The sequence below is a fragment of the Tauraco erythrolophus genome, chromosome 6 (genome assembly GCF_009769465.1).
Source record: "Tauraco erythrolophus isolate bTauEry1 chromosome 6, bTauEry1.pri, whole genome shotgun sequence".
Classification (NCBI taxonomy): domain Eukaryota; kingdom Metazoa; phylum Chordata; class Aves; order Musophagiformes; family Musophagidae; genus Tauraco; species Tauraco erythrolophus.
Window position 1 is genome coordinate 34,621,802 of NC_141470.1, and position 25,420 is coordinate 34,647,221.

The 25,420-nt window shown below is 48.5% G+C and overlaps 1 protein-coding gene across 13 annotated transcripts in view; it reads left to right on the plus strand.

The window, feature by feature from the left end:
- The first annotated feature begins 1,879 nt into the window (after window positions 1-1,879).
- Window positions 1,880-25,420, plus strand: part of ACTN1 (actinin alpha 1) — a 93,102-nt gene continuing 69,561 nt past the window's right edge. For all 13 annotated transcript variants that reach the window (XM_086613759.1, XM_086613761.1, XM_086613756.1 and 10 more), the window contains exon 1: window positions 1,880-2,053. In XM_086613759.1, coding sequence (XP_086469885.1) covers window positions 1,949-2,053 — 105 coding nt within the window. In that variant the 5' untranslated portion in view covers window positions 1,880-1,948. The remainder of the gene's footprint in view (window positions 2,054-25,420) is intronic.

Consider the following 25,420-nt stretch of genomic DNA (forward strand, 5'->3'; position numbering starts at 1 on the left):
TGGACTTTTCTCTTCAAACCCTGATGATTTACATATTTCCTCAATGTAAATTACCATCTCTCTAGACTTATAGGACTATTTTGCATTCCCTAACACTTCATGGAGTGCATCCAGGAGGATTTCCGAAAGGCCTGGTAGTCCCAAATTCCTCAGATCTGGCTCCCCTGAGCTGGGATGCCCTGAGTGACCTGGTTTCCCAAATGGTCTCTAAATGAAGACATCTTGCACTGCTTTTGAAAATCATGGATATTACTGTACTTACAAATTTAAATAATCTTTCTACCCGGAGTGATGCATGGCAGGGTAAATACAAGACTCTGAATGGTGCAGAACAACTCTGATTATTATATTTGTGTTCATGATGTCTGAAAGTGTACACAAGGAGCATCGTATGACACATGAAGACAGAGTACCATACAGAGCATCTGTCCATTATGGTCTGCTGAGTTATTTATGAAGACGTGAAAGAATATATCCAATTTCACCTCCAATGTTTGTAAGAAGCAGAAAACAAATTCCTCTTTTGGAAGAGGAGCTCACGGGTGTAATCTGGGGCTACATCCTGCCTGATGTTGAGCATTTCTGGTAAATTCATCCTGATGCTTTGCAGCATCCTTCCAGTCCATTCTCAGCATTCCTCTGTCCCACATTCATGCACCACAAACTCTATTTCTTCTGAATCTAGATGAATTGGGACACAAGCTCACTCTGATGGTGTGGTGGAGTGGTTTCTTTGGGCTTTCTCTCACTTTTGTGAGATATCATCCTGCTTCTCAGTGAGACTACCAGGGGAAATTAATAGTGCTATTACCATTTTTCCCCCTCTACTTGTTTAACTGACAGAAACCCACGTCAAGCATTTGTGTATCATTTATGTTTCTCTCCCAGGAAGCTGCTAGATGAGCCAAATACCCTGCAGCTCAGCGTTTTCTTGTGAAACAGGATATTTGTGGGCAGAAAGCTGCAGGTGCGGCTGGGAGGCCTGGCACGGCACGGGCCAAGGAGGGGGCACGCCGGGCGGCTGTGGCACTCCGCGACTGCAGCTGCCGGCTCCGGGCGTGGAGCCTCGGCCGCCGCGCTGGCACTCCTAACCTTGACCGGCAGTTACCAGCCAGGAGCAAGAGAAAATAGGTTTTTTTGGGGGGTTCCTAGGTGCGGGCACATCTGTGTGACGCCACTGGGAAGCTGTATTTTGAGTGGGGTGGCGGCAGGGCTGCAGGGCTGTGACCGAGCACCCCTCACTTCGGGGCCGGGAGGACGGGCTGTGACACCGGCTGTGTCACACGAAAACATCCCCGCAGCGACAAAACGCTGCCCTGACCCGCACCGCTCAGCCACCCCCCGCACCGCTCAGCCGTCCCGCCCGTGAGGGCGGATCTGTGAGGGGCCCGCTCCCGGTACGGGCTCCCGCGCATCGTCCCGCCGCGCAGCCTTTGAGGGAAAAAACGCCCTGAAAGGGGCACTGAGCACCACCGCATCGCATCGCATCGCATCGCATCGCATCGCATCGCATCGCATCGCATCGCATCGCATCGCATCGCATCGCATCGCACCGCTCAGCCGCAGCCCAGCCCGCCGGACTACGGCCCCGACTCGCCCGGCTCAGCCACCTCAGCCGCCGCCGCCGCGGGGCTGGTGTCGGGCGGGGCTGGGGCCGTGCTCCGCCTATCGCGGCTGCCGGGTACCGTGACGGACACGCGAGGCGGGCAATGAGCGAGGTGCTATGGCCGGGTAAAGCCGGCTCGGCCAATGGGAAGCGCGGGGGCGGGCTGTGGGTGGTGCTGTGCGCTGCGTCCCGCCCCCGCGGGTACTGCGCGAGGCCGAGGTGGGAGCGGGCGCCGCCGCCGCCTGCTCGGGCTGAGCGGCCGCGGGGCCGGGCGCAGCGGGCAGAGCAGGCAGCCCACCGGGACGGACAGGACGGAAACGGGCCGCGGCAGCAGTAGCAGTCATGGATCACTACGACCCGCAGCAGACCAACGACTACATGCAGCCGGAGGAGGACTGGGACCGGGACCTGCTCCTCGACCCGGCCTGGGAGAAGCAGCAGAGGAAGGTGGGCGCACCCCCCTCCCCTCCCCTCTCCTCCCCTCACACGCACACGGTGTGGGGCCACTGGGACCCGGCCCCGCCGCCCCCACCGGTCGCAGCGGGGCCGTTGCGCGCCTGGCCAGAGGCTGGCGCGGCGTGGCGAGGCGAGGCGGCGGGGGCCGCCGCGGCGGGGGCGGGTGGAGCGGGCAGGTGATGGCGGGGCGGGGAGGGAGGTGCCGCGGCGGGTTCCCCCACAGCAACAGATGTCCGCCCTGCTACCGGCACCTGGCCCGCTACGGCAGGCCCGGCCCGCAGGTGCGCCCGGGCGGAGCGGAGACCCCGGGGGAGGGCGGCGGGCTCCCCCCTTCCCCCCCAGCCCCGGCCGCCCCGCGGCCCGGCGGCGGGACTGTAACTGGCTTCTCGTTTGAATGGTGTGGTTTAGGGCAGGGCTTGCGCGGAGCTCATGTCCAAAAATGGTAACATTCAGCCCTTTTTTTAAACCGAAAGGGTGGCGGTGGGGAGGGGAGCTCAGGAGGAGCTCCGGCCTCACCGCCCTTTACTTACGTTTTTTTTTTTTTTCCCCCCTCCTTCTTTAAACCAAAAGCATCCTGTATTAGATCACTCTGGAATCCTAATCCTCAAAACGTTTCCGTTTTAGTCACCTCATCAGGCAACAATAAAGCAGAATTTGAAACAATACTCGTGCTAACATGGCAGGGGCACCTCGGGGTGCTGCAGGCTCCCGCCGCTCTTCCCAGCCCGTTGCTTGTTCACTCTGGGCTCGCGTGTCAGATCGTGCCTTGCTCTGCCCGAGCTGCCAGCAAGCAGGAGAATCCCCAAAACCCTCCGTACTAGAGGGGAGCATATTATTTATTATATATTAATATATATCATGTAACCCGAGGTGTGGAGCTTCCTGTAAGATGCTGGGAGCAACTGGGAAGACAGACACACCAGTGAGGAGACTCTTTTTTCTTCCTCTTTAGCCCCTGTCCTTCCCTGCTCCTCTGCTTCCAGATGAAGGGTTTTCAGGTTCTCCTGTTCGTAGCTGTCTGAAATGGTGCCAGTGAGAAGTCTTTCCCCCGGAGTCTAATGAGTTAATTGAAGGTGATAGCTATAGAGCTGCTGTCAGCGGTTTCCTCGCTTGGAAGGACTTGGGTGGTGAGAGTAGACAGCATGGAATTAAAGCACACAAATAAGGGCATTTAATGGAGAAAGAGTTGATGGTGTGTGAGCTTACATTTTGACAAAGGAGAAAGAGAGGAATGTAATCTTAGTCTGGGGTATGAGTGCTGGATGGCTTGTCTGAAGACCAGGCTCTACTCCTTTGAGGAGAGAAATTTCTTCCTTTTCAAAAGATCTGCCTGGCAGTGATCCATATCTCCAGTCCTACGCCAGTATCTGGCTAATACATCTAGGAACAGTCAGTGGGGCCAAGAGTGAGATGGGCAGTATTGCTCACAGGCTGAGGGGAAATGATTGTCATACCATGAGGTTTTTTGCCTTTCATGGTGTGGGGTGAGGGGAAATGTTTTATATGTAGTGGGACACTGACCTGGTTGTCAGAAGCTGGGGTCAAACCATGGGCTTAAAAAGAAGTTCCAAAACCCAAACTGTGGTACATGCCCTGAAGGCCATGGTCTTTTAATATTACCTCCCTCCAGGAATTTTTAAGTCCTCTTGGTCCTATCACAAGAGGGGGACAGAGAGCTACTCTGTTAACTTGGGTTACTTGTGCAGAGAAGGGGAGAAGCCAAGAGAGAGTTATAAGGAATCAACACATCTGCTTCAAAATAATCCAACCCAATTTCTTTTGATGGTCAACTGCTACCAGTGGAATTTGATGTGCTGGGTGTTACTCTCCAGCTTGCCGAATGAGAGGGCTCTATATAGTTATGTGTTGTTCTCTGGCGGTGGAGTCACCTGGTTGTTTTTCTTCCTGCTGATGCACAGTCGAAGCTGTTCCCTTCTGCAGTGGGTGTAAGATCGTAGTTTTATCATTACCCACCCCTCTGGTGCCTGTAGGTAGGAAGATCATGTCTGGGAGTGATGGCTCTTCCCAGTTGCAGCCCATCAGGCTAACCCACCTCAGAGGAAAGGATGACTGGACCCCAGCCTGAGCAGGCTGTGCAGTTCGTTCCCATCCCCAGGGTCTGAATGTGACCGAAAGTCCTGTTGGGGTCTTGGGGCTTGCTTCTTTCAGAGGTGGGGAGATAATGATATCTGCCAAACATAAGCCTGGGATGTATGGTGTAGTAAAACTGTCACCCCTTCTTACCTGTAAAATGAAATCATTGCAGTAATTAAAGTTAAATGTTCATTACTATACGTGTTAGTTAATAGCTTAATGAGATGAACAGTAGAGATTTGTGCCTCCCAAATATTCCTGTAGGCTCTCTTCAGGCTCAGTCTTTCCGGGTTGACTCACGTGGTTTAGGTTGTTTTCCTTCACCTAAGGAATAGCTAGAGAATTTCTGACAGAGGAAATCTGTCTAAGTACTAAATCAGGCAGTACTAAATCCCATTTAAATACTACTGAATTATTGTTTTTGTTGTTGTTTATAGCACTGAGGCCAGCCAGTGAGGCAGGCTTGAAACTTTTGTGCTCAGGCCCTCTCTGAGAGAAGAGACAGCAGGTCTAAAGCGGTAGCATGGCCAGTAATCCAGTGAGCAAATGTCTGTGTGAGAAGAGGCTGTGTCTTGCTGACCGTTTCCAACCCAGCCCCTCTGTCCTGGTTCCATAAGGCCCTGCAGGCTGGGGTAGCTGTGCCACAGTGCTGTCCTGCAAGGGTTTGTGCAGCTGGGACTAATTGAGACTTGGGAAGCAAACAGTCTAGAGATGTTGCTCACAGATGAATTGAATCCAGCTCCCCTTCTCCCAGCTGCACAAACTCTGCAGAGCTCGTGGCAGGCATCAGAAGCGGGAAGATCTGCTGATCTTTAGTAACGGCCTCAACAGGCACACTGTAAGGATGACAAGTTTACTTTTTGGGAGATGGTTTGTGGGTTTCCTACCTGTGCTGAGGGATGGATACAACAGCGTTCGCTGTCTGGGATGGTGCTTGGGATACAATCTCATGAGCTGCTTTGAGATGGGTAAATAGATGAGCTACAGAGTGAATTTCATATTTGAAGGGCGAAGTTTAGCCTCTTGAACAGGATACAGAGAAGAGATGCTGGTCTCACACCTCTTCCCACCTGTCCTTTCCTGGGAAGTTACTGTTTTACAATGTAGGGATAAAGTGACAGTTCCTGGGAGGAAAGCAGCTTTCCACATGAAGCCTATTTTTCTCGTCTATCAGAAGAGACTCTTAAGAGGTTTTAAAGAGCTTGTCGCAGCATTGCTATTCATAAGCAGCAGAAAGATAATGTGCAGAACAAATTCAGCTGTTTCTCGCTTGATATAAGCCTCTGCACAGCCTTTTGTGCAGGAGCAGGGAGTCTGTTCTGGGAATTAAAATACTTTCTCCTTTGCACTGTTGAACTCGTCTCAGTACTTTCTTCTAGTAGCCTTTTCTTTCTTCTCACTTCTCTCTTCTTTCCTGTTTGGAGTCAGGCCTCAAAGTAGCACTAGCCAAGATATAACAAGATTGATCTTGCTGTTTCCCAGTGTTACAAAGCAAAACTTGCTGGAAGACATTGCTAGCATCTCACCAGGCTGTTGAGGTAGACAACTTGCCGTGTAAAAAGTAAGTACATAGATGTTCACTGGCCAAGAGATTGTCACTTGTGCCCGCAGGACTTTTTTTGCTCTTGATGACAAATGGCCAGCTGCAGGGTTCAAACTGTTCCTGAGTCACCTGAGGGCTTTTGGTGAAGGAGCCAGATTTGGCCTCGAGGGACTGGGTGAGCTGCTTAGTGCTCGGCACACCTGGCTGGTCTTTGTAGGTGAAGCAAAGGGTAGTGGTGCAAAGGACAGCCTCCTGCCACTACCTTCTGAGTGTCCCAGGGAGGTCAGGAATGACACTGGGGTGAAGCTGGCCCTGCTTTGGGGTGCTGGTAGGGATCGGCTCTCAGGCCCTGCGTGCAGCAGGCTCTCCTGTTGGCTGCTCTCATTTAATGAACCGGTTGCTCAAAGTGCACCTCATTCAGGGTTTATTTTAAAATCTGCCTGAAGCAACTTATCCAAACTATTGAGCTGGGGGGGGGGAACTTTAAATGCGGGATTGCTTTCTGACCTGACAGCTGTCTTGACAGTATGAGAAGAAAGCAGTGTTGGTTTGCAGCATGTAGAAGAAAGCCATATGCAACTTAAATGCTGTAAGGAATGGTAGTAATGCCACTTTTTTTTTTTTAAATAACAAATTCAAATGGGTGAAAGTGTCTTGCCTTTATCCAGTGCTGCTCTGCCTCACCAAGTTGGTGTTTCTGTGGCAATGTGGCAGTAAATGATATCTGTGGCTGAGAGAATTACACTGTTCAGATTTATGGTGCTTGAAGCAGTGATAGCACAGACTTTGGGAGCACCTTTTCTGCCCTAAAGAAGTACTTGCTGAGTAAAGTTATTCATGAACCTACAGAAATTCCCTGTTAGAAATGGCAGTCTCCCAGAACCCCTCTTACCACTCTGTGCCATGCACTGCATGTAAAGATGCACATACATACGAGTGTGATCCCATGACCTAAAAAGCCATGGGTCTCACGGCCCTACTGTGTCTGCATCCAACAGGTCTTACTGCTCTTGTAACAATTTGAATTTTGCTGTGCTAATCACCTCCGTGAGGTGCGGTTGCTAATGATAGGAAGTGCTTGCTAAAGGGAGCCCAGATCCCTCCTGGAAACACTCCACCTCCCAGCCTGCTGGAAGCGTACTTAGATCAGGTGGTGTGAGTGTGACTAATATCTCTGACAAAATGTAAAAGTCACAGTCACAGCTTCCGTTTCCCTTGGATTGAGTGTCCTCTTGTCCAGACAGGGCCTATTTTGAGAAGATTATCTAGATTTCCATACAGCTGCAGTTGTGGTAGCTGCTGTGGGCCCACGCAGAGGTGTGATACCACACCCAGTCTGTAGTTTGCTAAAATTTCTTTCAGTGCCATCATAGATTCTGCAGTCAGGTAAATAAACGTGCATTGTTGGTGAATGTGCAGCACTGGGTCACTTTGTTCCCGCTGTGAGTGACACTGTGTAGTACTCAATGGGACATAGTGAGGGATGGTCCTTGTGTGGTCTTTGCAGTGTGAGTGTGCTGTGGGAAAAGTGACCCTGATGCACCTGAGGATCCTCTGTGCCTTATTTTGCATCAACCAATATCGATACAGAAGCAGAATGGTGAAATTTGTAAGGCTGCTTGCTCAGCTGCTCTCTTACAGTCAAACAGGCAGGCAATATAGGTCACCAGATATCTCTTATCTGTCAGATCGAGCCTTTGTTGTTTAACATAGGTAACTCATTGCCAGATACTTGCTCTTCAAAACATTAAACTCAGAAGTTGCTGTAGGGGGCTCTGGAAATATCTGGCTTTGTAGATCGGTTGTTTGTCCTTGACTGTGGGAGCTGCCTCATACTTTCTGTGATCAGGTTTCGTCAGGATGTGCACTCGTGGGTTTTTTTTACCAAGAACATTATTATTCATTGTAACCTCTTGGTGCATGATGAATGAGGCATGCATGCTTTGCAGTGACTTACTCCATTCGGCATCCTATTTAAGGGGGAAAACTAACGAGAAAGCAGGCATGGGTTGAAAAGGAGACTGCATGTTCTTTGGGGGGCACTATGACAGATCCCAAGGATCAATTTATGAGAACAAGTACTCATCAAACTGGACTGAACTGTTCCTGCTCCTAATCCTCTAGGGAAGGGTGAAACACCTCAAAGGCATCCAGCTACCAGCCTAGTGATGTAAAGTGTGTCTGTCTGGGGAATTTCTTGCTGACTGCTTCAGGCAACCAGTTTAAATTTTTGTACATGTGATTTGGTAATGACATTTTTGCCACGTGTAAGTGCAAAGGCGAGAGAGGATAACATTGTTTTCTTCCCTCATTGCTTGCAGTGCTTGGTGGTCTAGCTTGGGGCATCTGGTGTGCCACATAGAGCACCTTTAAGCAGAAGCTTCAGTTTTCTTGGCTGTCTGGTGAGAAATTATCCCCTTAGAAGGAAGCAGGTGCTTTTGTATGAGATGGTGTTGTCTGGCTATGAAATTCAAGTGTAACTGGATGATAGCTGTGAGAATGTGGGCTGGTAAACCTGCTCAGTATAAGTGTTCATGAACAGTGGGATCACATGTTTTAGAAGCTGTGTGTGTTACAGTGGAGACACAGTGAATGGTACCTGCTCTTCCCAGCACAGAGGTGGCCACCATGAATGGTTGCAATACGTTCCCCAGCTACTCCTGCTGTAGGCACCTTGCTCTTGTGCGCTGTGTGAGAGGTGCAGTTCTACAGCTTAACATCTCTCATGCATTTTTAACTGGAGGAGGAGTGGGGTCTTTGGCCTGGAGTTCTTAAGGTTGGTACAAGCAGCAGTGACAGAGATGGTGAAAACTTGCGCAACTGTGCTGGGGAAGGACTGAGCGAGTTTTCTGCCTGCCTGTGGATTATTGCTGTTTGTGCCTGACACTTAGGCTGTACTCTGGAGTGCACTTACTTACACTAGCAGAGGATGGCTGTGCTCTTTCTGATGGTGAGGTGCAGAAAGCAGTCACTGTAGAAAAGTGGCTGGAGAGCTGTCTGGGGAAACATTGGGAAGCTGCTAAAGTACAACACATGCAGTGGACTGGTCTCACTTTGGTGTGTTGTGTCTGCTCCAGGGGCTTGCTGGATGTGTTGCTGTGATTTTTGGAGGTATTTCGTACAGTCTAAGCAATGGTGTTTGAGGAGGATGGAGGACAGAGTGTAACGGAGTTTACTCATGTAAGAACATAAAACTGATTTCTTGCTATGTGTGGCTATTGGAAACATGATGGTTACCATAAGGAACATGTTTAGCCTGACTTCTACAAATCTTGTATAGCAATGTAAAACCTCATCTTCTCAACGCCATAGGTGAACTGTGCATGTAGAGGGGAAAACGTATGTAGTATGCTTGGCAACTGCTAGGTGGGAAAAACATGACCTTAGCAAGAAAGTCAGAGTTATCTTTTCTTCACAGAGGTGTAAGATTTGCTCTAACTCTGAGATTTTTGGAGCTGAAGCATGTTACACAGAGCTTGGATCTGTTTTGATGTGTTGATGTGAAGTCGTGAGAGGCTTGTCAGCAGCAGCAGGACCTTCTGTCTGGTGCTAGTCATGCCAGAAAAGTATCTTATTGAAGTCTATGGGGCCACTCGCCACTTCGTTTTGATCCTGGCACATGAGACTGATGTACAGGTTCTCTTCTCTCAATAGAGTCACGCAGATTCCCAAAACAGAACTGGGCACTCCTTGGGCCAACCCAAAAGACGGCTTAAGTGAGCAAACCCACTAGAATTAATATGGTTAGAAAAAGCTTGCTGTTTCCCCTCTGCCATTGCCTTCTCTGCTCTTGTTCTCCCACTGCATGAGAGCAGAACTTGGTCATAGGATGTTTGTGGTGTGGCCTGGCACTAGTTTAACCCCTTGACTCCCTATTAGGCACTAAAGCAGAACCGTGTTTTCCCCATGTTGGTTTCCTGTCGTTGTGTCTTTCCTGCTCAGTTGGCCATGTGTGTATCTTACTTGTAAGGGCTGGGTCAGGCCCTTTGCAAGCCAACCCTTGTACCTCAGTACTGCAGCTGACTGAGGTCAGGCTTTTACCTGCACCTGTCCTCCCTCCTTCAAATCTGATGCTGCTTTGAACCACTACAACATGAACGAGGCTCTGCAGAGACCTCCACCCTCAGTGCACCCTCAGTTCCCGTTGACAGGACTGGGGAACACATCGATAAACAGAGGGGATTTTGGTCTCTCATCCAGATGAATCTTTGATTTGTCATTCTGTCTACGTAGACTGAAAGCCTCCTGGAAATGTGTTCATCCTTGTGGTGTGGGAAATGACAGCAAAACTGGCCTTTCCATTGTATTAGAGCCAAGATGGGAAGTGCTGGCAGGTGAAAAGGCTGTGTCTTGGCTATTAACATTCACTACAGCAGACACCACTGATGCGAGTCTCCATATATCACCTGTCTGTCGCTCAGATTGGAGTGATTTCAAGTAGGTCTCTTGAATGCCAGCATTCCAAGGCTTCTGGGCAACTTTACAGAAAACACGCCAGTGTGGATAGCTGATAGGCAGGTGAGGCTGCAGGGCATACTTCTGAAGCAGCAACTTGTTCCACATCCTTTTAGATGGCTTACATGGTCAATGGGAAGGCACGGATGACTTGATGTGTCAGCTGGTTGCTTCTTTGGCAGTCTGCTGGACTTTGCAGTGACTGTGCAGTACTGCAGTGTAGGGCCTGCCCTTCGAGATAGCGCATGTGGGCTCTGCTCCTGTGTCCTGTGCGCGGCCCTCATTTTCAGAGGGACCCTTGTGAAATCTTTTATCTCTGTGCTACACAGCACAGCGTGGATGGGCAGCCTGTTCACTCTGCTCCTTCCATGAGCAGAGTGCTGTATGGCTGGATAAGTTTTATGCAGAATACTCGTCCTTCCTTTTACAAAACTGAGGATTACTCTCCTGTCCTACAGAGGTGCTGAACCAAGGCCAGTTGGCAGCAGAGGAAGGACTTCTGCTTTCCATAGCCTTTGAATCAGGCAGCCAGGGTACTTGCTACTCCTCGCTGCCACATATGATGCTAAGCACTCGAACTTCACTGCTGCTGTAAATGGAAGTTGTGCTGTTACTTCTTCACTCCAGGAGCTAGCCTGTAAAGGCCTCATCTTTGAGGGAGAGCGAGACAACCATGTATGGTCTCTGCATCCCAGCTGAGTGCTTTTTTCCTTCATCATGGAAAGTAATGTGTGCATCCTGGAGCCCTGTTTCCTGGCCAGATTCCTTGGCTCTGTAGCAGCCAAGTTACTCAGCGTACTTACCTGTGGTCCCCCTCGGTTTATTTAAATCTACCCTTCAGTAGATGATGAGTTAGTTCTGCTACTTAAATGTATTATCTCCAAGAAAACTTTAAAATTCAACTCCACAGGTGAAAAAAAAACCCAACGAGTTGGTTTCTTAGCTGCAAAACAATGCCAAAGAAAGGACACTTTGTTGAAAGCTGTTTAGACCATGTCTGTGCCAGGGTTTATCACAACGGAAAATACTTAATTTCCTAAGGAAAACTTTGATTGCAGCCAAAAGCAGTTCCAGCCTTTTAAGCGTATTTATGCTTCCAGGTGAGTTTCCGACGTGTCTTATCTGGTTTGGGAGATGTGGAGGTCTCCCAGCAATGAGCAAGGGGAGAGCAGTAGCTCAGATGCAAGGGTGTGGTGGGAAGAGGAGTGGGGGTTACGTTTTTTTTAAGCCCCTGCCTTCCCCTTGCCTCCGCTCGTGGTGTTGCCATACAGGAGGAGCATCTCCAGAGGCAGCGTTGGTCTTGGCCACACCTGGCTCTGCACGCAAAGTGAGACCTTGCGCTTCGTCAGTGCTTGCTCATCAAGCTCCTTTTGGCAGAGGCACTTGCAGGCGGCTGCGCTGCGCCGAGAAGGCTGGGTGGGGGCAGCGGAGGAGTACATTCATGAACACGTACCAGTCCGTTTCAAAATGGCTAACGCGTGGAAACTTGCTGTTTCCCAAGGGTTTTGTTGGGCCGTTGGGGAACTCTGGCCAGGGATGAGACTATTTCCAGCTGTGGTGAGCCAAGTGTGAACTCACTCTGGGCAAGATGCCCAGCTCTGCTGGTTTTCTCCTGCCAGAAATCCTCACCCTCCAGCCAGTGATACCAAACTCAGTTTCAGCCAGTTCTCAGCCTAAGACCTCTGAAGGGAGAGGAGAACAAGGAGACCAAGCAGGGCAAGATACTACTAAGGATGGGGCGAGGGGAGGCACTGAAGAGCTTGCACAGGGGGCAAGATGGTGGAGTGTCACCACCGAGGGGTGGCTGTTGTGAGTGAGGACTGGCAAGGAGTGTAGAGACCTGCTTTTCCTAGGGTGAGTGAAGAGGGAAAAGTGGATGGTAGGGCTGCAAGTTGTTGGCTTTCCTTAGTTAGGCAGAGCTACCCGACTCACAGTGATGTACTGCTGGCAGTACTGTGAAGGGAGTCATGTGGGAGTGAGTATTGTTCCCTTCATCGTGGTTTCAACACACTGGTGTTTTCTTCTGTTCCTCTTTTGTGGGAGGTGCTGCAGGGCAGAAGGTGGCTTTGAAGGGGGAGGCTGTGCATCTGAGACTTCTTGCCCTCCACAGAAAAGCCATGGCCACAAAAAGCTTCATCTTCCAGAGCTGGCAGTCCTTCTTGTTGTGGTGTCTGCATTGGGATAAGACTTCTTGCAGGGATCCATTGGTCCAGCTGCTTTTCCTCAAAGACCACTCTGCAGTCAGATGCTGTGGAAGAACAAGGAGATGGGTGTCAGGTGTGCAGGAAGCCTCTCTGCGTGTTCTTTGTATGGATTTTTAGCAACTGGAGGAACTAAGGGATTAATGCCTGATCATGTGGGCCTTCTAGTGCTGGCAACAATTGCTAGTGAAAGGAAATTTCTAGCTGCTCTTTCTGGTGAGTGCCTTTGGCTCCTGATACTGTGGGTGTTTGCATTCGGCTGTTTGCTTGGAGCTAGCAGGTGTCTGTTAAAGAGTTTCTAAAATGCCCGTGTAACTCCTTGCATGCTGAAACAAAGCATCACAAGCATGTTACTGTGTTGGTGACTTAGCGTGCACGCACCTGTCTGCATCCTGTCTTCTGAGTCCAGTCATGCAGAGGTGTTGGAGCTGGTGGGACCAGCATATGAACAGGAGACCTTCTGTTCTTGCAAGCACACCTCCTCCAGCCCTGGTCGTTTTCATGTGCCAGTCTATTGTTCAGTGACACATTACACTGCTCCTTGCTGTTACAGCCTGTTGCAAGTGGTCTGACCCAGCCAGCTACTGACAGCCTCCTGCAGGGTGGACCCCTGAAAAGCTGTTTCCATCTTAGACCCAAAGGAGTATTTCCCTCCCCCTTCTATAATGGCTTGTTTCTTTAAAGCTGTTAACTGGCCATAATCCAATCATTACTACTGTAATTGGTGAACTGCTTACAGTAACTAAAACACTTGAACCGTGATATTCTCTGTGTTTGCGGAGCTTGGAACAACTTTTGCCTGCAGTCCTGTGAGAGGTAATTACTGCTGATGGCCCACGCATGTGTGCAGAGGACACAGGGCAAGCCTGGCACAGGTCACGCTGCCTCTCGTGCCCAGCCCTGGCTGGCACCACATAGGCTTTCCACAGCAGGGAGAAACTCAGGAGCCCTGTGGAGGTGAGCAGGTGTGCCCAGCTCACAGTGATCTCGTACTGCCTCTTTTTCCAGAAAGGAGCCTCCTCTTTGCAGGCTGTGTCAGAGGGTGCTGGTGCTGGGTGAAGCTTGCAGGGCAGCTGATGGCATTGAAGGTGCGATGTAGTAGTGCTTAACAATTGGTTTATTACACACTAGAAAATCCTTATGTTGCAGCAAGGCTCTGTGTCTCCTCTTGCTGTCAGAGTACCCTCTTGGCCCTATGCACAGTGTCTGCTCTCCCTCCACCCACCAAATTACTAACTTGGTAAGCAAGACCAAGAGACTTCAGCTTCTGGCCCTGCAGATTCATTCTGCAGGACTTGGGATTTCCAAGCAGACACATACCTGTACTGTTTTCAGCTGCTTCTCCCTTTGGGAGCAGTGAACCAGCTTTCTTGAAGGCTTCCCCTGCCCTCCTCTTCACACCGTGACAGGAGGACAGTACCAGCGTGCTTGTCTCCAGCCTTTGTTCTGCTTCCTCGTTTTTACCTCCTGAGATGAAGCTTGTTGTAACTCAGGCTCTTCCTTCTTGGGGAGGAGGAGGACCGTGGTGAGGAACAAGTGTGGGCAGCTTTTAAAGTGGAGAGCCCTGCTGCATGAGAAGGGGCGAGGGTGGGTGAGTACACGCAGTTGCGGCAAGCAGAGGCCCTGCAGTGGTAAAATACCTAGCTGCCCAACTGCCAGCCATCAGTTGCAGGCATGCTGTATGCAGCAGCTGAGTAGGGTATTCATTTGCAGTGTTTGGCCTGTGATGGGGTCAGAAAAAATGAAGTCTCTTTGCCCTAAGGACAAGTTTTTGGTTTTGTTTTTAAAAAAACCCTAAACCAACCCAACCAACAAACCACTCAAAACACAGCTCCACCCCAAAACCCCCTCCCATCACAGGGTTTTCATTTTACTCTTGAGCAATTATTGTGCAGCTTTTCCAGGCTTCTTTCCTGTGCGGTGCTGGGCAATAGAGGTGCTACAAGATGTGCGTCTGCCTTGTGGCCCCTGACAGGTGAAATGAACAGAAACAAACTCTGATGAGAATGAGTTTGTTTCCTGTGCTCTGGGCTTAGCTCAGGAGGGGAGAGATGTTCTCACCCCTCTGGGTCTTGTGCGTGCTGTCACCCTCTGCCACTGCTGTCTAGGTACTTACCTTATTGCCCCAGGAATCTGCTGCTGTCACTGAGTTGCATGAAAGATTGAAAATGTACTTGTTGCTGTGTCGGCCAGGGTGGTCCATAAGGTGAGGAGCAAGTCCCAGAGTGCCGATGGCCAAGTGTGGTGAGCTCAGTGATGCGCCAAGATCTCTGCCTGCTGGCCTGGGCAGAGTTTGCCTGTTGCCTGGCACTCCACCTTCGCATCTATTTGCATCTTACTGCAAGCTCTTGCCATGCTTATCCTGCAGGGTAATTGGGGAAAGGGACAGTGTTTCTGCCCTGTGTTTGTACACCACTCTGCGCCACAGAACTCTCATCTGTGAGCATGATTCCCAGATACTGCAAGGCCGTGAGCACTGAAGAGACGGTATGGACCTTTTACATTTTTAAATGGACCTTTTATTTTTATTTTTTTTTTACTTGTAAGTGTTGTCTTAAGACTCCTTGTGCTGTGATTACAGCACAGACAAGATGCTTCCCTATTTGTGGTACTTGCTTACAATCCACTTGACTCAAAGAAATTGTTTTCAATTCCATATTCTTCTGCACTAGCACCACATGTTTGACTTGCTGTTGGTTTTAGGTGCTGGTGCAGCCACTATCAGCACACCCTGCTTGAGTGCTTCCCAGCTTCTCTTCAGGATGAGGTCTAGTAATAGACCATGTTAGAGTGGTGCTTCAGTGTTTCTGTCGTCTTTATCTTCAGATGTCTGCTTTTCAGCGTGTCGCTACAAAATTGCAAGTATAAATGTCCCTTTCTCCACACCCTTCTAACTCTACTAGTGTAGTACAGCAGTATTCCGTACTGAGTTTCTGATGTGGGTGTAACCAAAGAGAATAAAATTATCAGCATGCTATGTTTTGTTAAATTTTACTTTGAATTTAAAGCCTCTGATGGTACTCCTTTATCTCTTTTTTTTGCCTATCTTTCCCTATCCCAATTCTCCTTCCTGCTCCCTTCCTTTCCTTGCCCCACCTTCGTTAACAGGAGCTGGGAAGAGAAATCTCTGTTCCCATCTTACTCTGCCGTTGTGTTCAGTGATCTCATATGCTTTGGATTGAAGATTGCTGTTCTGTTTAGGTGGGTTGCTGCCTTTCATGGTCTGATATGGTAACAAATTGATGTGGTGCTGGAAAGAGCTTTTGAAACTTTTTGTTAGTAAGTTTTTGATAATTATCTTCATCTCTTTCACATAGAGACTATTTTGGTGGCGTTGCTTTCCTTCGGAGCTTATTTGGAAGTCTGTCGCTGGTGATGGGCTCCAGCAGCCCCTGAGCAAGCCTTGCTCTGCTTCTGAGCAGGACAGGAGCAGGCAGGCTTGAGGTAGGGGGAGTGTTTGCACTGGGCACTAGCAGGCTGCGGGAATTGAAGGTGTGGATTCAGTCTGCGCAGCCCATCCAAAGGAACAGCTCTCTAGGCAAAGAGCACAGCTTTTCATGAGTGCTTGGGCTCAGCAGGAAGTAAGAGGTGTCCTTTGGATAAGCATGCCTCTGGGTGTGAGCACTGTCCTGATGCTGTAGCAAAGAGAGAGGCATTGGCAAAACTCACTTGGGTTTCTGTTCCTTTCTGACCTTCCTGTGTGGTGGATTGGTAAGTCACATTCTCCTGTGACTACTTCTCATGTGAACCCTTACAAGGTTTGTAAGGGTGCTTATTTGTCATGAAGTTGCAGTGCACCAGAGCAACTACCCTTCTGATCTTAGCAGAAGAGACTATAAATATTACACAGATGTGCCTGTTTCTATCAAACTAGCTGGGCCTTGATTTACCTCACTGTTTGCTACTTGCTTTGCCTTCCCAAGAAGATATGAGTGGGCAAAATATTTTACGTATGTGTATTTGGTATAACATACTCCAGAGCTCTTAATGTAGTTTATGTAGTACTTATCTGCTTTTTGGCTAGTAAACTTTGGTACTTCTGCAGCCTTACAAAAGGGGTGAATAAATGTATTGTGTAACTGCAGCCTGTAATGTGTATTCTAGGCAGTTTGCCAGAGGGTGACATAAGGTATACTCAAATTGGCAGTCCCTGACGATTTCAAAGACCTGCCAAAATCTTATGTTTTGCACTCAATTTATTTAACTTTTGCATATGTGAATGCTGAGTGTTCTCTCTTCATCCATTTGCTTGGGGTGAGACTCACTCCAGATGCAGTTTCACAGCTTTCAGTCCAGTCTGACTGTGCTTACCTGTCACTCGCTCTCAGTTGGATGCACCCATGGTCAGTACCTGCGTGTGCTATGGAAAAGTGAGTTTTCAGCCAGATAAGAGTTGATCCTGCTGAGGTTAAAGTTAAGAGAAGAAAGAGATGGCAGGGTGGGGGAAGCGAAGGGGGAGTGCCGAGTGAGACTGCCCACTTCAGTGGTAGCTTGTCAATAAAGTGGTCCACACCAGCCATGCAACCAGTCCCTCAGCAGTATGATATTGGGAGCAAATGCAGAGAGGACCTGGCTCCAGGAGCCAAAGGAGCTTGAAGTTTGTGCTTTGTTCCAGGCTCCTGAATACCTTTTACTTGGGCCGGAAAGAAAAGCAATGCTTTCTGTCTTTAAGCCCTGCCCAAATTCCTTGAATTTTTGCAGCTTGGACCAGGTGATAGTTCTAGTCTGCATGTGAAAAGAATAAACTGTCCGACAACTCTCCATAGGTAGGAATGCAGTTTAAAACCACCCCTAGCCATGAAAGATATCTGAGATTATGGGGGAAGGGTTTTGGAGTGGGGGAATGGAGATCTGCCTCATACAAGTAAGTAATGTTGGAAGCATTGAGATAGAGTAAGGGGGCTGCACTAGAAATATCTGCCTGAGAAATGTGTCCCCAGCTGTTCCATTCCTCCTTCGCAAGGCACAGCCTCTGCATTGCTCCAGCATAACTGCTTGTGAGCAAAATGGAAGAATTTAATTGGTGTTAAAATTAATTTACCAAAACAGTAAGAGGGAGAAAAGTTAAACCTGGATAGCTCCCCATAGTGAGGGAGCAGCAAGAGAATGGGAAAGAGCTGGAGCAAGTCTAAGAAAAAAACCCTCTTAACTCTTTTTGCTGTGGAAATAAATAAATATTGGTGGATCTGTGTTCTGAACATCACATTGCCTGATTCGCCAAGCACTGGCCCTGGCCTGGTGTCATGGTTTAGGCTTCTCTGGCAACTAAACTCCAAACAGCCGCTCGCTCACCCTCCCCTACCCCCCGGGGTTGAGGAAGGGAATTAAAGGAGAAAAGGAAAAGAGACCCATGGGTTGAGATAAGAACAATTTACTACTACTAATAATATATATACACACATATATGTACAATGATAACTATATACGAACGAGTGATGTATGATGTAATTGCTCACCACTCCTTGACTGAGGCCCGTCTCGTCCCGAATTAACGATCCTGAAACAGGTGAGTCCCGACACCACAATCTCAGATGAGTGAGAGGCCTGAAAATAGAGAGTGAGACAGAGAGAGCACTCCGAGAGTCTGAAAGTGAGAGTCCTGGAAGAGCAAAGGCTCTTCTTTCCGGCTGACCCTCACTTTTATACTGGGCATGACGCTGCATGATATGGAATACTAATTGGCCAGTTTGGCCCTCAATCCTAAGTCTAAGTTCGAATCATAAGGAGAGTCGTGGACCCTCTGTCCCGGCTCTGCTCCCCCCTATCCTGTTGTGCTCCTGCACACTGGCAAGAACACGGGAAGCTGAAAAGTCCTTGAGACCTCAGTGCCAACTATAAACATCAGTGTGCTATCAGCGTTCTTCTCAGAGCAAGTCTCAAACTAAAACCAAAACACAGAGCTCTTCCAGCTGTTAAAAAGAAGAGCTAACTATGTCCCAGCTGAAACCAGGATACCTGGGATTTGGCATCTGTCTCATTTTGAAGTCTAATGCAGTCTCCTGCCTTCTGGAAGCAAGTGCTTAATAGCTGGTCAAAGAACTGCTGCACAGCAGCTGCTGAGCTGGGAAAGAAGCTGCTTCTGTTGCCTGGGCAGGAACATTAGCTGCCTCCTCTTAGGCCCTGTAGAGATTGCCAGAGCTCAGAGCAGTTCACATGAACCCAGTTGCTGAAGCTTTGAGAAAACAAAGCTGCTCAGCAAGAGCAGTCTTTAGCCCTCCAAATCTGAAAGCTCAAACCATCAAGACTTAGCCGTGCTGCTTTGCAGAATAACAGACTTCTATGAATAGGTACCAGTAGCCTGATCCCCAGCTTTAAAGAGTGGCAAGGCTACTGTAGGGAGTCTGGGAGCAAAGGGCTGTGCTGTGGGTTGGTTCCTCATGCCTGGGAGCTGGTGCTTCCCTGTTGGGATAATGCAACAGGGCTGGCTGCTGCTATAGTGAGCTGAGTGGGAAACCCTGTCAGCAGGGAGATGCTCTGCTGCAGTGGCCTCACTGATGGTGCCTGGCACTTCATTCCCTAGCAAATACATAGTGCTCTGATCTGATCTGCTTTTGCTGCCTGGTTGCTGTCAATATGGATCTGTATTGCTCTACGAACTGTTGATTCAAGCACAGTTCAAAGTCTGCAGCATCAACATGTCAGGGCTCTGGCTGAGTCTTCCTGGGTAGAGCTCAGGCTACAGCAGTTCTCAATACAGAGAAACCACACAGAGAGGTGGGGACAGGCTCTAAATTGCCAGGGTTGGGTTCTTAAGCATCAGGAAGTCAGGGGGGAAAAAAAGTGCTAGAGGGTAGCTGGCTAAGCAATGCGAGAGACTTAGCTGCTTTGGCAGCTGAGAAGGGAAGAAATAAATTCTAATGCACTTAACAATACCTTACCTGCGTGCAGAAATGGGCTGACTGGCTCATGGCATGAGAGACAGTCTGATGTGGAAATGACTAACTTCCTCTGGCAGTTGCCAGTGCAGTGCATAGGATGTAGGAGGTAGGATGTGAGGAGGTCCTGGGCCACTAATAAGTGTAGCTAGGCTTGCTAAGTACCAGGTTGAACTTCATACTGTGAAAACTCCACTTTCTGAGTTGAATTGCCTAATTTGTACAGGAAGAAAATGTTTCCCTTACAAGCAGAGTGTTCTGTGGCCGTCTGACTCTGTAAGAGGAAGGAAGAGTCCTGCAAAGGTTAAATCCTATGTGCCTTGATGATAGGATATGTAATCCCCTGGGAGGGAAGAGGATCCCATGGGAGAGAGGGACTGAAATTCATTACTTACCTGACTTCCAGCCTGCTGGTTCAGGTCATTTTCTCTTCCCAAGCTGTGGTGAGTGTGGTCATAACTGCACAGCACATGTGGCAGCAGTTGGAGTTAGAGCACAGTGTGCAAATTGCGGCACCGGATGCCTGTGCAGCAGCCGCTGCGGTGCCCCTGGGTGATGGCCAATACCTACTGTAGTGCGTAACAATCGCGTGATTGCTTGCTGAGGAAAGGATTGGGACAACTCTGTCCCGCTCTTCAAGCCCACCCATTGGTTATTCAGTGTGTTGGGAGTGGAATTATTTCTTCCTGGCCCACAGACAAGATCAGGTTGAGCCTCCTGCTGTGGGTTCTTAATTACCCGTACCCTTTTCCCTGTGAAGTTGCATGTAGACTGGCATTGTTGGACGTGGCTGTGGCTGGTGCCCAGCCATATGCTTGGGTCAGAGTGGGGTAGATCACCAAATAAAGCAAATTTCCAGGGGACTGGTTATGGTGGAAATCACATTCATCCTTCTGCAGCCTTCCATTGTGTGGATGTGGTTTTCCAAAGGAGACAGCAGCGAGCACCAAGATGAGGACAAAAGGCCAATCAGTCTGTGGAAACACTATTTTGCTGTTGCCACTGCAACATTGTGCTGACATGCAGCTGCCAGCAGGAAGAGGGTTAAGCGCACATATCGCATGGCACTGTTCTGTTTACTGCATACTTCTCATTATCAGGGCTGGCATTCAAATCCGGAAGAAGATTAGCACTTAACCAGAGACCCTGAAACAATATGTTTTATGTTGGTATTCCTGTGAAGCTACACAGTTTGCCATCAGCTGTCTTGCAGAGACCTGCTTGTCCCTGCAGACCTCAGAGGGAGCTATGGGAAGAGAAGAAAATGGATGGTTTTAAGAACAAAGACTGGATTGGACTGAACTGCATTTGTTATTGATGTAAGCTTGGAGCCAGGGGAGGTTTGCCAGGAATTAACTTATTCCGTAATAACCTGATCTCTGCCAAAGGAGATTCTGGCTGGACCCTGGTCTGAGATTAGTGGATGAAGCTATCCAGGCTCAACAGTGCACGGTCTGGACTATGGGACTGTGCTGCTTGGCGTAAGGGTTTGGATGGGTGTCACTGAGTGATTTGGCCAGTACTGAATACAAGCAGTTGTGGTGATGCAGAACCAAGTATAAAATTCAAATTAGTTTGAGGTGTGGCTTTGAACAAGAGGGAAAGTGTAATTTTGCAGCATGGTCTATAGCTTTCCCTTGCTATCAGCGTGGGCATAACTGTAGCAAACTTTCATGAGTCCCAAGGCAGAGTGTGATTCACCTTCCTACTACTCCTCCTGCAGGAGGCAGATCCTTCTGTTTCTTTCTCTCTCCTGACAAATTCATCTCTACCCATACACATACACAGCATGGGGCTTTTCCCTTCTTCTGTCTAGTACCAGTTCACTTGTGAAGACCTACCTTGCTCTCGTTAGAGCTTCAACACATGGCAGCAACCTGCATTGCTGCTGATTTCCAAAGCAATTTCTGAAGACTCCTAACATCTCTTAGGAATTGCAGAAGTCTGTTTACCCCCATGCTTCCAAAGGTCTCTTTCCATCACCCTCTTACTGTCTTATCTGAAAAGTCTGATCGTCATCCATGGGTGAAGTTTATACGAATTAGACATGGAAGAGGAAAGATGGAGAGGTGTACTACCCCCTCCCCCCACCCTCCCCCACCCCCATGATGAAGCCAAAGTTAATGGAAGAAACTTCTCTTGACCATCCTAGTTGTTATTGGGGTCTACCTGCTTAGGAAACTCTTGAACTGAAGAGTGTCAGGAGAGGCTGCCCGATCTAAGCACGAGCTTGAAATAAACCTGTCCATGTGGCTGTTAGTAATGTCAGAAGGAGCCTCCTTCTTTTCTCAACAAAGTTGACTTTTGTTTACTCTTTTGTACTTTAGCAGGAAAGAAGATGAGTTACTGCTTCCTATTATTAAGTACTAGGTGTGGCTGCTAACCTACGGTACAGTTTCTTAGCCACAAATATTAAAAATACAGCAGTTCGAGTCTGTCTTAAATTAACTCTTCTATATTGGTCTTACACCGAACTTCCTCCTACACTTACTCTTCCTTCTTGTAGGAGAAACAGAAAGCTACATGAACTTCCAGAAATAATCCCAAATTCCTCTAATTAGAAGACTCATGGTGGATGTCTTAGGGTGCTAGCAAGATATGTTTTTCAGTGCCTATTGACAGACCTTGTATGGATATTGCTGGAATGAGACTTTTAGGTCTTCTGAAACAAGTGGCGATAAATGTTCTTTGGCTGTTAGTACCAGGGGTAATTTGACTTCCACGTGGCAATTTACCGCTATCTGTCATCTGCACGCACCTTGCCTCACTCAGATGATTCCTTAGTTAAGAAAGCAGATGAGAAACGTCATGGCAATGATGACTTGTAGATTGCACACAGACTGCATGTCCTGACGTTTGACTTATCTGTTTCTTATCAGTGTTTTGAGTGTTTTTCTTTCTAATGTAATAGGATGCAGGATCCTGGATCTGCTAGCTTTATTATTCCTTCAGCTTCTGTGCATGCATATACTGCAGCAGAAATGATTTAGGCCTTCTCTAGGTAAAGAATAAAATATCTCAAGTGTGTCAGACCTGAACAAAACAGGGTATGTCAAAAAACGAAGACTCAACAGCCGTGCATTTTACTGTGTAACCATTAGGAACAATCACCATGTATCAGCTGTGATAGTAAGCTGAATTGCAAATGTTTTCCTTAGCAACTGTTGCAAAGGAAAATTGTCAGGCAACAGCAAAATTAGCAATGGTGAGTACGAAGGCACTCTTAAGAGATGAACTGTACTCTGATGTATTATCTGTGACTAAATGATTTGGCATTTTCTTACACAAACATGTTAAGAATGGGAGCATTTATGAATATGCATCAAAGCAAGATTAGTCTAATCCACTAGCTTCATAAATGCTCTTGCTGGCTTTCTGTGTAGTAGATATCTCTAGGCAGATTCCCAACACAGGGCAGCAGGGTCGAAGAGCTTTATGTGGTAATAACTTCTACAGCCAATCCTTGGGCAACAGTGATGAATTTGAATGGACATCCAACCATGGTAGCTGAAGAATGGTGGTTGGCTTAGTCATTTTCCATTGTGAAAACGTCCCCCTTTCCCTAAAACAAATGATGTGCCTGAGAGGACTGTGACCAATACCATGTTTGAGCTTTCCCAAGGTTGCACCAAGGTTGATGTGGGTGTAAGCATGAGTGTGAATGAGGTACTGGTGTCCACTCTTAGGACATAGTGCATAGCAGGACAGGGTAAAATACTGAGTGACACAACATATGCTGTCTACAGAAGTGCTTGCTCAAGCAGTATCAGCCGCCTGAATGGAGGATGAGTCTACAGTGAAGAAGGCTTTAATTTTGTCATGTGTAGGTATGCACATGTTATAGAGGACACTGAGTTTAAAAGACTCCGTGCAAGAGGCTAATCCAGTGATCTTTATTTAGGCCTAGAGTCTGAAATAAGAAATTGGTACTAAGCTGAATGACTGCTTTAAGTGTTTACATTAGGCAGTGTCTGCTTCCACGTGTCTCCTGCCCTTGCTACTGTAATCTTAACAAGGGACTGTCTTGGGAGTGGCATATGAGAAGCAGTTGGGTATCAGAATACAAATGCTGTCAGGGTAAGAGCACTTTCATTAGGTGTTACTTATTCATGGGAGAAATTATTAAAGCAAAAGAAACCTCCCTTGAACTGGCACATGAGATGTTCCTCGGAGTGTGCAGGAGCCTTTCTACTGGGTTATGTGAGAGGATGCTTGACACATGTCTTAACGGACTCCTTTTTGGTTGATTATTAAATTCTATGCAAAAATAGATTACAAAGCCATGTAAGGAAGAGTCGGCTTAGTAGTGGTCTGCCCAGGCTACTTACCTGGTCTTGGAATGAAGGATTGGTTTTCCTAGTGTCCCAGCATTGCAGTGAGGGTTTACACTTTCATTGCCCTTCCAGACTGGGACTTAGCTGGAACTAGGGCAGTGACTTCTAAGTACCTGCCCTTTCTTCCTTGCCTGTCCCAAATGTATAGCGTGTGGCAGGAGGGAATCAGTGTTTTTCTGGGGTGACAATGTAGCTCAAGTGAAGAGCTTCCATGTTTAAACCAGAAGGGCCTGGCAGGAAAACGTTTTCACATTTTTCTGAAATTTTCTTCCCACCTGAGTCTGAGATATTTCTGCAAGTCCTGTCCCTTGCAGTGAAAGGGCACTGGAGAGGACATCTCTCACACTGTGATGGGTCCTTGCAGCTCTGATATGAGCATTGGTGCCACTTGCTGTGCTTTGGACTTGCAGTTCTGTCATTATGGTTGCCTTGTATGGGTTTTGTGTCCTTCTTTAGCAGGAATCCTCTTTGTTGCAAGCCACAGTAGCTCCCAAATAAAAGTAGAGTCCCTGCTACCTCAAGTGAAATGTCTTGTGTAAATGATTTGCCTTTCCCTGGGCAGAGATCTCATTTTATCCTTCATGTCAGGAATGGGAGCCTCTCCACCCTCATTTCCCTGCTGAACCTGTGGGGTTTCAGACATGGTAGCAAGGGGTGTGTGTTGCTCTGTTACAGACCTAGTGCTGTAGGTGTTGAACTTGATCCCTCCTGCATCTCCTTCGTTGCATGCTTGCTGGCAGATACTGGGGAAGTCTGTGCTATCATTACTGACTTGATCTTCCTTGCAATTAATTAAAAAAAAACCCCAAATTTTTAAAAAATAAAAGCACTCCTTGGTTACACCTATTTTTCCAAAGGCTGCTCGGTTGGTGGAAAGCGAATGGTGTTTCACAAGAAGTGGATGGGAGGACATACACAGGCCTGCTGCTGGGCCCATCCCCAGTGCTGTATGGCCGCCAGGGCTTTTGCAGTGTGTGTGAAACCTGGGCTGTCTCCGTCCCTTGGGTACCAGCAGTGCTGCACTGGCTTCTCCCTCTTGCCTATGGCTTGTGCCTCTTTGGCAGCAGTCTCCTCTCTTCCAGCTCTGGCCTGTGTGCTCAGCAGAGCAACCCATCACCCCAACAGAGGGGCCCCTCTCCTCGCGCGTGGCTTGGTGCCTCGTCCCTAAATGAGGGTTCCTCCCCTGTGCCCATGTCTCTGCTGCCTCTGACGTCCATCCATGGCAGTGGCTCATCCGCGCCAGCCTCCTCAGGGTGATGTCTCAGTCCCACCGCTCTGGTGGGGCAGCACTGGGTGCTGGTCTCCGGAAGACGAGGGAATTGCCACTCTGCTCCCTTCCCATCAGTGGGAGCACGCTCTGCCCTGCGAGCAAGCCAGCCATGCCTGCACCGTGTGAATTTACGGGCTTCCTCAGTGTAGCTTTGTCTCTGTTCACCAAGCAGGGAACTTGGCAGGTGTATCTGCTGATACAAGAACTCAGCTGACTTGTGTCAGGAAGCAGGGGTAAGAGTGGAGAGACCAGCTCTGGTAACTAAGGCTGCTGAGCCAGCATCCACCTGCACGCGCTTCAGTGGTGTACTAAGCGGGCACAGCTGAAAGAGACTGCTCGGAAACAGAGGCAGTGACGGAGAGCATGGATGTGGGAAGCACAGCTCCGTGGTGCTTGCGCATTATACCACACCAGCAAATGACGCTGTGGGTCCTCAAAGTCATTTTCTGCGATCAAAAAAAATCCTGTTTAGCCTAAATTAAGGCACTGGTGAAGGGTGTGATGTGACGAAATGCAGGATGGTGCTCTGGTCCTGTGGGAACTCTTTTCCTATTGCTGGTCATAGGGAGCATCTCGATGAGTTCAG